Genomic DNA, 12,806 nt, shown 5'->3' on the forward strand with positions numbered 1-12,806 from the left:
TCGATGAGGAAATGGCACACGATCCTTAACAAGAGGCTCTTCACTAGCCTTCTTCTTGTCATCTCCCCCAAGCTTGGCCTTTTTAACAACCACCTCTTCATCCAAAGTCATGGATGGCCCATCATATCTAGTACCACTTCTCAAGGAGATAGAATTGACGGTCTCATGTGGTTGCTCACCTTGGGGAGGTAGTTGATCGTTCTTTCTTTGAGAGCTAGAAGCGGCCAATTGAGCCACTTGTTGTTCCAACATCTTGACCGCGGCACTATGAGCTTGATCATTCTTTTGAATTTGAGCCAATAATTCCCTTTGCATTTGGACTATCATACCCTTGAGCTTACCAACTCCTTGATTGTTTTGTTGGGCATTTTGCGGTGGATTTTGTTGGTAATTGTTTTGTGGGGGCCTTTGTTGATTTTGATAACCCAGTGGAGGGATATAATTTTGTTGTTGAGGAACATAGGCATTTTGTTGTGGTGAGGGTTGAGGGTTAAGCACATTATTGCTAGTGTAAGACAAGTTCGGATGGAATTTTGTATTTGGATTATAAGTGTTGGAAAATGTACCCGGTGGATATGAACTTTGTCTTAGAGCTTGAAAAGCATTTACCTCTTCGATAGGAGCTCGGCATTGAGCGGCATAATGACCTGAACCTCCGCAACCATCACAAACAATGATTTGGCTTGTTGAAGACACGGCATTGAGTTGTTGAATGGAATCCTTAGCATCTCTTTCCGCCAATTGTTGTTGGAGCAAGGCAATTTGAGCTAGCAAAACGGAGTTGTTGGAGGATTCTTCTTTACCTTTGGATGGCACAACTCGGGAATTGACATATTGGGCATCATGGACCGCCATAGATTCGATCGTGGCATGAGCAAGGTCGGTGTCAATTTGATCAAACCGCCCATTGTTGGCGGAATCAAGAATCCTTCGGGACTCGGCACAACATCCATTGTTGAATGTTATTGCTAGAAACCAATCATCTAGCCCATGATGTGGGCATTGCCTTTAAAGCTCTTTCTACCTCTCCCAAGCCTCATATAAGCTCTCAAGAGCTTGTTGACGGAATCCGGTAATTTGGCTCCTCAAAGTTTGAGTTTTCTCCGGTGGAAAAAACTTTTGATAAAAGGCTAGAGCCAAAGTCTCCCAATTGGTGATTCCCATGGCGCTGCGGTCAAGGCTATTGATCCAAAGCTTGGCCTTGTCCTTTAAAGAGAAAGGGAAAAGTATTTCCCTTATTTGGGCTTGAGTGACGCCCGTTTGACGGATCATGGAGCAATAGTCACAAAAGTTTTGCACATGCAAATTGGGATCCTCCAAAGGACTTCCCCAAATTGCTTCCTCTCCACAAGGCTAATGAAAGTCGGTTTGATCTCGAAGTCCGGCGCGGTGATTTGAGTGGTTGTGATTCCGGCCGGAAGCATGGCCGCGGTAGGCTTTGAGTGATCGGAAAGTTTCACCATCTTTTTGTTAGTAGATGGTGGTGGCGGTGGAGATGATGAACTTGAAACCTCCTCCTCTTCAAGAACCTCTAGATCGTCTAAGTAAGACTTTCTAGCACTTTCGACTTGTACGGGAGAAGTGGCTTCTTTCACTTCCTTCCAGAAACGTCGTCTTCTCCTAAATGTTTTCTCGGGATCGGAATCCGTTGAAAGCAATTCTCCACGACGAGAGGACCTGGGCATAAGACAACAATTTCTAGGAAAATGATAAGTAACGGTCTTAAGGAACAAGTGTTCCCTAAGACAAAGGAAAACAAGATAAAAATCGACAATTCAAAATGCAATAAAACCGTTTCCCCGGCAACGACGCCAAAATTTGATAGGCTTGTCGCGTACCTATGCAAAGATAAATTCCCTAAACACAAATAAATGTAGTAATAGGGGTCGAACCACAAGGAAACGGGAATTACGTTGTGAATTGCTATGGGTAGATTTTTATCAAGGTCGACTTCAAATTTGGTTTGATTGGTTTGTTTGATGATAAATGAAAATTGTAATGTAAATTATATGATAAAAGTGAGTCTAAGGGGTTCGGGTCACACATGCAAGGGTAAATATACGATCATGATAAATTCGGTACTAATAACATTGTCAATTGTTTAAGCTTAGAGACACCCACCTTACGATATTAGTGTCAACCATAGACCAGGTCCTAGAGAAACTCTCGTCCATGACTAGGTCGTCCTACTATACATGCTTTGTCTAATTCAATTCCGTGCCTCTCGACTTATAGAACGAATGAACAAACTTAATCAATTGAATAAGGCCTTAAACAAAGATTAAACATTATGGCACAAACATGTGATAGAAGCAATATGAACAATATTATTATTGATCTATTTTATCATGTTATATATTTGATTTTGCATGGCTCCCCTAGCCCTTAGACTAAGAGATTTAGCTACTCATGTTAAGGTGTAAATTGTAGACAATATAAAGAGAAATGATAAACATGGTTGAGTGATTTATATGAACTAAATGTTTTAACATGTAAAAGAAATAGAACTAAAGTAATCTAAAAGGAGTGCTTAATTATAAACTAAATATAAACTAAATAGAAATGTAAACTATATAAAAAGAAATACCTTAAAGTGATGAACTTGTATGGAACAACAAATAATAACCAAATGCTTGAATAAGAAATGCTTGAATAATAACTTGTAGAACAAAATGTTGAAGGATTGAACTAAGGAAAGCTTAACAACTTGTAAACTAAAAATGAGAAAACTAATGAGATAAATATAAAGCTTAAGGCTATTGTAAGTGGAAATGGGGCGTAAAAATTGGATGCCTCTCCTATTTATAGGAGAGGAAGAAGAAACGTAAACAATCAAGATGCATGCGGCCCCGATCGGGGTCGTGTGTTTCCGGGTATTTTATCTTAATTCCTCACTTAATTGCTTGAGAAATCCTAAGAGCGTGATTAATGACCCTTAATGCACCCGGGTAAATGCTCCATATATCATCTTTAGAGCTCCCAAAAAGCATCCTAAGCATGTTGGAATCTTATGCTTTCTACCTTGACTTGGATTTGAACATTGGGCTTTGACTTTGATTGTTGTCAACATTTGCATTATACATATTAATCCATCAATTTCTCCATGCAAAACCCAATCCAATGCTCCATGATTAGTCCAACACTTGGTCTTGTTTAGCTTAGTGAACTTGGCGTATAAAATGATAGGAAAAAGCCTCTAAATGCTTAGATTCTTACAAAACCGTAACAAACACAACAATACACCTAGAACACAAGATTAGCTCAAAAATATACTAATTAAAGTATGATGAACAATAGAAACCGAGCTAAAATGAGGGGTAAAAGTATGTAAATTATGCAATTATTACTTTTTTGATGTCACTCAGATTTTAAGGAGTATAGATTATTTGTACATAATTCTAACCTCTATAATTATCGTGTAACGACTCCAAGCTTAAACGACCTCACCAACACCAATGACAAATACAAACACTTTAACGAATGAATAAGTCAAGGCTCGAATCCTTTACGTTACGTTTTTACATGAGAATAACTACTCCTTATACTCCCTAAATCGTAAACAAAAGATACGTCTAATTATCTAAAACAGACCTAAAAATGATATACTCCTTATATAAATAACATAATACAAGTACATAATAAATGCACAAAATAAACACCGAATAATCAAATTAACGCAAATTCTTGTTTCAAACGGGTTGTTTTCCCGTCTGAAATAAGACGGATAAAATGTTGCCATTTTTTAAGAAAATGTAACCATTTAATTTGTTATGACTAGAGGTGTTACTTTTTACCCTGAAAATGATGTGAAAAATAATGACCATTTTATCAGAAAATAACAATATTTTATTGTAAAATGACAACATATTATCCGTCTTATTTCAAACGGGAAACTACCATCTTTAGCAAGACGCGCTATCAAATTAATACCGAATTCACACCTTATTGTAAGATCGTTTCATACAAACTAAACAGGTTTTACAATGAGTTATAGAAAGGGAAAGAAATTAAGCCCCTATTGAATGGAAACCCTAATTTTATTAATTCCAATCGGATACTCGACATCATTGTTCAATGTCGTCTCTTTGATCTCTCTCGCATCATTCCGCTTCTCACTTCTCTTCGCCGGCGGTTGATCGCCTTCTTCTTCAACTAAACTTACCCCCATTTTTTTCCTTCTTCTTTTTACACGGAGCAGTAAATAAAAAAAATTACTCCCCATTTTCAACATATAGAAATTTTACCTTGAGCGCGGTTAAAATCACCTTCTGTAGAGCTGCAAAAAAGTGATTTTTGGCAGGGTTTGAGTGAGTAGGGAAGAGAGAGAGGGGAGATGGAGGTGGTGAGCTCGGCGGAGAGTGGAGGAGTAGGCGGCGGAGGAGGAGGAGGCGAAGGAGGAGGAGCGGGGGTGGTGGATAGCGGGGCGGGATCGATAGTGTGGGTACGAAGACGAAACGGGTCGTGGTGGCCTGGTAGAATACTTGGACCTCAAGACCTTTCTGCTTCTCATCTTATGTCTCCTCGATCTGGTACTCCTGTTAAACTTCTCGGCCGCGAAGACGCCAGTGTGTATGTTCTTTTTCCGTCTTTTTCTTCTTCGTTGTCCTTCTTTTTATTATTTTTTTATGTTGTTGTTTAGTTTGTGAAATGTGATGAGTTAAGTCTTAAGATGGTACATTGGCCCCTATTTTCAAACTATAGCATTGTGTGAATAATGTCTGGAGTAATAGAATGGGTTACTTACGAACTATAGCATTGTGTGAATAATGTCTGGAGTAATAGAATGGGTTACTTATTAGGGTCGGAATGGAATGGATTGAAATCCGATATCAGGGAGGTATGGTTTTGGAACCTCGTAACTGTTTGTACTTATTTTTAGGTTGATATCACTCCCACCCTAGGCGGAATGGAGTTGGAAACTTATTATAGAGGGTTGGAGTAGATTATATTCATCAAGGATATGACTTTGTTTATTAGAATGGACCAAATCCGTTCCAAAACACTCAATCAAACACCGCTTAAGGTTTTGAGATCAACGTCCCATATGATAGGGGAAAGGCTGCATATTAATCCCAATCCTACTTTAGTCTTTAGATTGTGTGCATGTGGATATTGGATGGGAACCTCATGATGACAAAAATGTTGTTGCTGAATGTTTGGGGAGTGTGTGGTTTTAGCCAACTTGGCTGCCTAGTTCGAACTATAGCATTGTATGAATTTAGAACCCCACAACCATTAGTACTTTTTGGGTTGATAATTTCTCCCACCCTAAATGGAATGGAGTTGGAAACTTATTATAGGGGGTTGGAAAGCATTTAATCGATCAAGGATTTGACTCCATCCCATATTAGCCCACCGAACATTAGAATGAATCAGATTCGTTCTAAAACACCCAAATCAAACACCCCTGAAGTCTTGAGAACACACTCCCTTATGACAGGGGCAAGGCTGCATGCATATGACCCCAATACCTCCATACCGTGCATGCATATTGGATGGGAGATTGGGAGCTTAATGATGAAATAGAATGTTAGATTAGAAAGTGCTGTTGCTGAATGTATGGATAGGCGATTTGTCATTTGTGTATTGTCTAAATGTGATGACTGAAACCTTATTGGGTATGTTTGAATTTGGGGAGGGAGGGTGTGTTGGCTGAGTTTAGTTTTGGCGATTACTTGTGTAATTTGTGCTGGGAGTTATACTCTGTAGCAGACACATTGATGAACATTGATAGCTCTCTAAACTGGCGGCATCCCTTATTTAAGGTTGAATTAGCACAACTTCATTACATTTGCATTCAAGGTCTACAACCGTTGTTACATGTGTATGAGATGCCTTCATAAAAGCAACTCCCCTATCCCTGCTAGGCAGTGCGGGCTCATCAGTAGACATGGCGTAGGAGTCAGACGTGTAAGATACTGGTTACGTTTGTTCGATTAGGCGATGGGGTCCCAAGGGGATGAGGCGCAAGGCGCGCGCCTTTTGCACACGAGGCGCACTGATTTTTCAGAAGAACATCCATATTTTACAATCAAATTTTGTGCGAGAATAATCCTTTTTTTGTTTTAAAGAGGGCGCACATGTGGATAGAGCATGATATGAGATTTATGGGGCTTGAGGAGAGTATGGGGACGGAGAGGGCACAATGGAGGGAAAACATACATGTGGATTTTTAGTATTTGATGTTTTTTGACATATTTAGTGTTTTTATTTAATTTTAAAAAAAAATTATTCGTTCTTCTCTCCTTTATTACACCTTTATTACCAACCACTTTTCTTATATATTTTACTTGGTTTACTTTTAAGGCATTCCGGATCCTTAATTCTATTTCTGTTTTCAAAATCGTTTTAATCTTTTCTCTCGATTTAAATTTTAAGTTTTTTATAAAAGAAATCCGTAATTCGATTTTAGAACCTGTAAGTTTACCTTGACTTTGTATTACATTTTCGCTCTCCCTTTTGTTTTTCATTTTTCCCTTTTCTATTCGCTTTTTGAGGTGTGCGTTCACCCAGGGACGGTTCTAAAGGATGATTCATGTCAGCCGACCCCAAATCATTTTGGGATTAAGGCTCTGATGTTGTTGTTGTTGTTGTAAAGAGGGCGCACATGTACTTTAAAAGTGATATTTAAGGATGATGGGGAGAAAACAAGGCTAAAAAAAAGAATTTGGAAAAAAAATATGGAATTGCACACCAATGTGCCTCGTGTGCGCTTCACTAGTTGCGCCTTGTGTGCCTTGGGTGTGCCTCATGCCCCTTACATGCGCCTTTTGTATCCCATGCGCGTCACAGTGTCTGTCTGATGCGACCTGGCTGGCGCCTCACTGTGCCTTATGCCAAGGCGCGGTTTTTTAAACTAAGATTTCAGGTGTGTTTGCACTCAAGTCGAGTCATTTCGGGGTAAAGGGTCAGCATCAGCATTCAGGTTGATTCTGGTCAATTCGGGTAGGTTACCGGTCAGGACATTTGGGTAAATTATTCTTGTTAGGTCCAAGAATCAGCTATCATAGCAATGAATGCAGTTGGACTTTCCCTTAGTAGCAAAGACTAGTAAACAAAGTATGCTAGTTTCAGGAGTGCATTTATTCTGGCAATTACGGCATTACGTGCTAGAAAACTAAATTGCTAGTAAGTGGTTCCAGGGGTGTTAGAAAAGATATCTATTCATAGACACTTAGACATATATCTTGTCATGGATCATACTGCCAATCAACTGTTTTTCGGACCAATATGATCTGTTACATGAATATAAATCTACCTTTCTGAGCTTTCGCCTAATATGTACAGCAGTACAGTACATGAAATGCTGGTGCAATTATGAGGATGTTTCACATCTATTTTTGCATTGTGGGTTGTTTGTCTTTATGGGATCAATTCGTAAAGGTGAGACCACTTACAAACTTATTATGTTGGCTTGGTTGGAATAAGGAGAGGAAAATGACTTTTGGTGCTTTTATGGTGAGTTCCTGGGTTCTTTGGTTGGAGAGGAACACTTGCGTCTTCTGCTACAATTTTTTTTAAAGTATCCTAGAGAAATTTCGTTGCAATTAAATTAGATAGTTTGTAGTTAACTCTTTTATGAGGGTACCTTGTCTTCATTTTTTTTACACTTCTTGACTCAATGACACATATTTTTCCTATTTTAACAAAATCAAGCAATTTTGAGATTGAGGATAACTTGTTTGGTGCGGCACTCTTGTTCTGCATTTCTACTTTGTTTTGACTTTGAAAACTCTATGTATGTGCTCTTAGGGATTGGTACAATCTTGAAAAATCCAAGCGTGTGAAAGCATTTAGATGTGGCGAGTTTGATGATTGCATTGAGAGAGCCTCGGCCTCTCAAGGACTTCCAACAAAAAAACGTGAGAAATATGCACGCCGAGAAGATGCGATTCTTCATGCGCTCAAACTCGAAAAGCAATTTCATGAAAAAAAGTATGGGAAATTGGTTAAGCCATTGAGAGAAAACTCAGCAGATTCAGAAAGGAAAATAACTGTGGCACCATTAAGAGCAAGCAACGATGACTTGTGTCAACCAGGCAGAAAATTGGGTAAATCAAATCTGATGGAGAAAAACCATGCTCCACTTCTTGCGCAGAAAGCTAAAGATGCAATTCATCCTGGTTTCGAAGATCACACCATCACTCCGAGCTCTCGGCTAAGGGGTTTACATGAGTTGAGATATAATACAATGCCGATGAATAGAATGCTCAATTCCACCACTTCTGAAGATTCAAACCGAACTGCAATTGATGGTAGTGCATATGCTGTTTCAGGCAGTGGACCTTGCTTGAAGAATTTTAGTGACTCTGATTCAAGTAACTCGATTGGCAAGGGGAAGAGATTGCTGGATAGCTTTGCTGAGGAGCCTATTCGTAAAAGACATCATGGGCTTCGCCCTTTTGTTAATGTAAAGCAAAATAGTGCAGAGTTGCATAATCAATCTTTACAGCCTGACATCTCTCTTAAGGGGCTTTCTGGAGATGGAATGCATTTTACTGTGTACACACCAGCTGAATCATCCAAGTTATTAAGCACTAACCAAGGCCCACAGGGGCAAATGGAAACACCCTTTTCCCGGCTTGAGGTAGATACACGTTTACCTCAACAGGTCGCTTTTGTTGAAGAGGCTTTTTCTGGATCATCTGAGGAAACTGAATCTGACTCATCAGAGACTCATTCTGTAGAGCCACGAGTGGAAGCGGGGATGTTGCTTTCAGGTATGTTGAAGTACTCTAATTTGCGTTGATAGATAATGAACCTCGACGGGAGGCTCGCTAAAAGAGACCTCTCTGTTCTGCTATATTTGGTTTTAGAATTCTGCCTGGTAGCAATTTTTCGTGTCTGCAAGGGTTTAGAGAAACTCCTGGATTTTGCGGTAGAGTGTTGACAATATTGAGTCAATTTGCTCATTTATTCATACTCAGAACTTGAGCTGATTGGTCGGAGGCCTTATCATGGTTTTATTTTTGTACTAGGTTGAAACTGACAATGGTTAAAGCTTTGGAATCTGATCTGGTTTCCTTTGTATGAGTAGCTTTTAGGAATTAGGAGAACATACTTTGTGGGATAAAAATCAGTATGTTCTTATGTTGTATCTCACATTAGCTCTCTTCGTAAACTTAGATGATCTTAAAGGTTGAATTTGATACTTTGGTACCTGATTCATGACTGTTAAGGGCTCAAGAAGAAAAACCCATAACTACATAACCGAGCTTTATGGCTTTTCATGCTGCGTTTAGTTTCTCTGGACTTATGATATCATTCCTTTATTTATTCCCATTTGTATAAAGCATCAAGGGGCTAGTTGTCATCTTGGTAGCATTCAGCTTTTATGCTGTTAAGAGGATAAAATTTAGGTACCTCAAGTTTGAGTACTATTTCAATTTTTTGATACCCAAGTTTTGATTATTTTCACTTTGGGTGCCTAAGTTTTGATTAGTTGTTGACTTGTCGTCTTGACCCAAAATGAAGGTTTTCAAAATGGGATCAGTGTGCCAGTGGCATATCAAATATACACATTATGTAATTCAAGCTCATGGACACAATATATAACTGCAATCAATATTGGTTTTAAATGTACTGTTATCATTATTTGCATTGTTTGTACTGTTAATCTCTTTTTGAGTTACTGATGGTGCTTGTGATTTTTGAGTTGATTTCTATTTTCTTCTAAATTCTGTCCCAGTACTGGTATTTACATGTTTCCTGAAATACTAGTGTATATGCCTTTAAAAAGCTAATTACTCGGACTGGTTGATCGCGGATAGTAGTTTGCGTAATATGATTTGTTTGTATTAGCTGAAAATACTTGTTTACCTGTTGGTTATCTGTCTTCTCAGATGCTGACACTAGCATGCGAGCACAGTCAAGATTACGTGATAGATTGACTATGCAGGCAGGCCAAGAAAGTATAAGCAATGACGAATCTGATGAACCGTCTATTGACAATAGGTCTCAGTTTCATTATCTTGATCAAAATGCTAGCGGTGCGGAGGTTTCTAAATGGCAGTTGAAAGGGAAAAGAAATGTCCGTAATCTGGGCAAGAGACCTACAAGTGGGAGGCCACTGAATCAGAGTCTGAGTTACTATAATGACAATGATGCTGATTTGAGTGAGGATGATCTTGACCTCCATCCACATGGATACTTGCTGAATGAAGCTGCAGCCGGAAGGCAAAGTTATTTGGGTCCAAATAGGAATAGGATTGATTGGGAATTAGCATGGGGAAGACCTTTACGAAGATACTGGGAAGAAAGAGGGGGTTGCTTTAGTCCAATGTTTAATGGGCGGGATATGTTGATAGATGTAGAACTCACAGTACAAGGAAAGCGTGAAGGTGAGCATGTACCTTGGGTTTCTCTAATGAGCAAGTTAAACGGGAAGGCCATTATAGGTCACCCTATCCAGATTGAGACCCTTAAAGATGGGTCTACAGAAATTCTTATGTCAACAAGCGACGAGTCTGATAGAGGCAAAGTTCCGCCAGTATGGAGAACTGCCAGGAGGACACCACGTCCTGGTCATTCACCCCAGATGGATGTTGACGAGACTCTGCATCTTCATCAATCTGGGAAAGTACGTAATTCTGTCTCTAAAGGAAAGAAGACTGCTCCGAGGAAAGGAGGGCATCTACCTTCAAACCAGAAAACTAAGCATCTGTCTTCACTTGGTTTAGATCAGAAGATTAAACCTATCGACTCAAGCCCCCAGACGGTAGCCTGTATTCCTGTGAAACTTGCATTTAGTAGATTACTTGAGGCGGTTGGTCGGCCGCCATCTGGACCTGCTAAGCATCAAGGAGACAAATCCCTCTTGTGTGCTTCTCTGTAAATTGTTATGTGGGATCAATAATGGTATACCATTTTATAGGTCCATATCTTGGTTATTCTTTGTCATACAAGATTACATCAGTATACATTGGCCACCAGCAGTGAATACACAAGACTGCATTGTCTTTATAATAATGAGAGAGCAGTATACATTGGCCACCAGCAGTGAATACACAAGACTGCATTGTCTTTATAATAATGAGAGAGCTGGTGACGGGTATATCTGCCGTATATGCTTCAGTACAGGCTATACAAAGTAGTAAACAACTGCTCTTGTTTGATAGGAGATGATACCAACGCTCGGTGATCAGGATTCAATTAGCAAAATTAGATGTCAAGAAAATGTAAATTTAAAATGTAGTTTTAACTTCTAGTTCTAATGGTTTTAATACGTATGGTATCCTTTGGCTTTGGGAATGGCGAGATAGAAAAAATGACTCATTAAATTGGTTGCTGATCTTGTACTTTGAGTTTGTCAAGGCGAAAGACATCCCAAACGTAATCCAAATAAGTTTATAGTGAGTCTTGTCAAGACGTACTTTTCATAGTACACAAATTCTTGTATAAGACGGAAATATTCATTTTATAGTTAAAACAGGTCAAGTATTACCCACTTGCGTAAATGAAACAAAAGAATAATGAGGGAATAACAAAAGTTCGCTGCATCTATCAAAATAATGTAATATTTGATCTGTTTTAGCTAGAAGACGGATACCTTCATCTATCTAAATAGTGTGATATTATCATGTATTTATTCTTCTGGTTGATATCGATCGGTAAAAATTCACGCAAAAAAAAGAAGAAAATACAGTTAGGCTCTGTTTGGCAAAACTACCTGAAAAGGTAGCTTAACCCTGAAAAGGTATTTTCAAAAAGCGAAAATCTAATCGAAAACTTAAAAAAGGTAATCGATAAGGTATTTGAAAATTATGTGATAAGGTAACTGATTATATAAAAATGTGTTTGGCAAACTAGCTGAAAAGGTAGCTGATTTTGGTAAAATGACGTAAAAGGATATGAAAATTATTTAGGCCCTGTTCTTTCTGACTTTTTAGAGCTGAATTGAAGTGAATGGAGTGAAATGAATTTGAAAGTGAAACCCAGCCGAATGAATCAATGGAGCCGAATCGAATCGAATGGAGTGAAATTTGAATCGAATGGAGCCGATTTGATCAATCTGAATCGCATAGAGAGTGAGAATCGAATCGAATCGAATAAAGTCAATTGAAATAATCGAATGAAATAATCATATTAATATTAATAATAATAATAATATTTAATATTATTGTTATTATCAACTATAATAATACTAATATTCATAGTATAATACTATTTATTTATACTAATACTAAAAGTTTTAAGAAAAAAATTATAATATTATATATGAATAATCATAAATTATAATAATGAAAATAATAATTTTTTACTAATAATATTCTTAATAACAATAATAAATAATAATGTCAATATTAATAATGATATTAGTAAAAATAGTTGTTTCGAATAAAAACACTCAAGTAAGAGTTGCTCGAATCCGGGTCGGGTCAACGCGCTCCTCTCAGAGGATAATGACACCTCGAACCTATGCTTGCTCTCTCCGGATGGATCTTTTACGCGTAACAAATAGGGCCTCAAAAGGTTCGCAATAGGTCCTTCTCTAATGCCTTACGGTACTGGTGGATAGTTGAGACCTTGCTTGAAGCTAAGGTTTCCGTGCCCTCTCATAGTAGCTCGAGTAGTCTTACTTCTAGAGAGAGGAAGTTGTTGGTGAGAAGTATTTTACCATTGATTGGTACCTCAAATGATGGCTTGGAAAGCATGGTTACCATATTCGCTATGAATACGCCTTACCGATTCGTGATTCGCTTATAGAAAATGTGTTATATGTATTTTCAGTAATCAATTTGATAGAATTCGCTTTTAACGATTCGTGATTCGTAGGGTATCAAGCGAATCCGTAACCATGTTTGCAA

At 38.4% G+C, this 12,806-nt stretch overlaps 1 protein-coding gene and 1 non-coding gene across 2 annotated transcripts; both read left to right on the forward strand.

The window, feature by feature from the left end:
• The first annotated feature begins 985 nt into the window (after positions 1 to 985).
• Positions 986 to 1,092, forward strand: LOC141635145 (small nucleolar RNA R71). The gene has a single exon (XR_012539849.1). It is a non-coding gene; the product is annotated as a small nucleolar RNA R71 (small nucleolar RNA).
• Positions 1,093 to 3,949: 2,857 nt separating this feature from the next.
• LOC141633870 (uncharacterized) lies at positions 3,950 to 11,279 on the forward strand. Its single transcript, XM_074446241.1, has 3 exons — positions 3,950 to 4,569; positions 7,753 to 8,720; positions 9,843 to 11,279. The coding sequence occupies exons 1-3, from the start codon at positions 4,334 to 4,336 to the stop codon at positions 10,832 to 10,834; spliced, it is 2,196 nt and encodes a 731-aa protein (XP_074302342.1). The 5' UTR covers positions 3,950 to 4,333; the 3' UTR covers positions 10,835 to 11,279.
• Positions 11,280 to 12,806: the final 1,527 nt, after the last annotated feature.

This window comes from Silene latifolia, chromosome Y, assembly GCF_048544455.1.
Source record: "Silene latifolia isolate original U9 population chromosome Y, ASM4854445v1, whole genome shotgun sequence".
Taxonomy (NCBI): Eukaryota; Viridiplantae; Streptophyta; class Magnoliopsida; order Caryophyllales; family Caryophyllaceae; genus Silene; species Silene latifolia.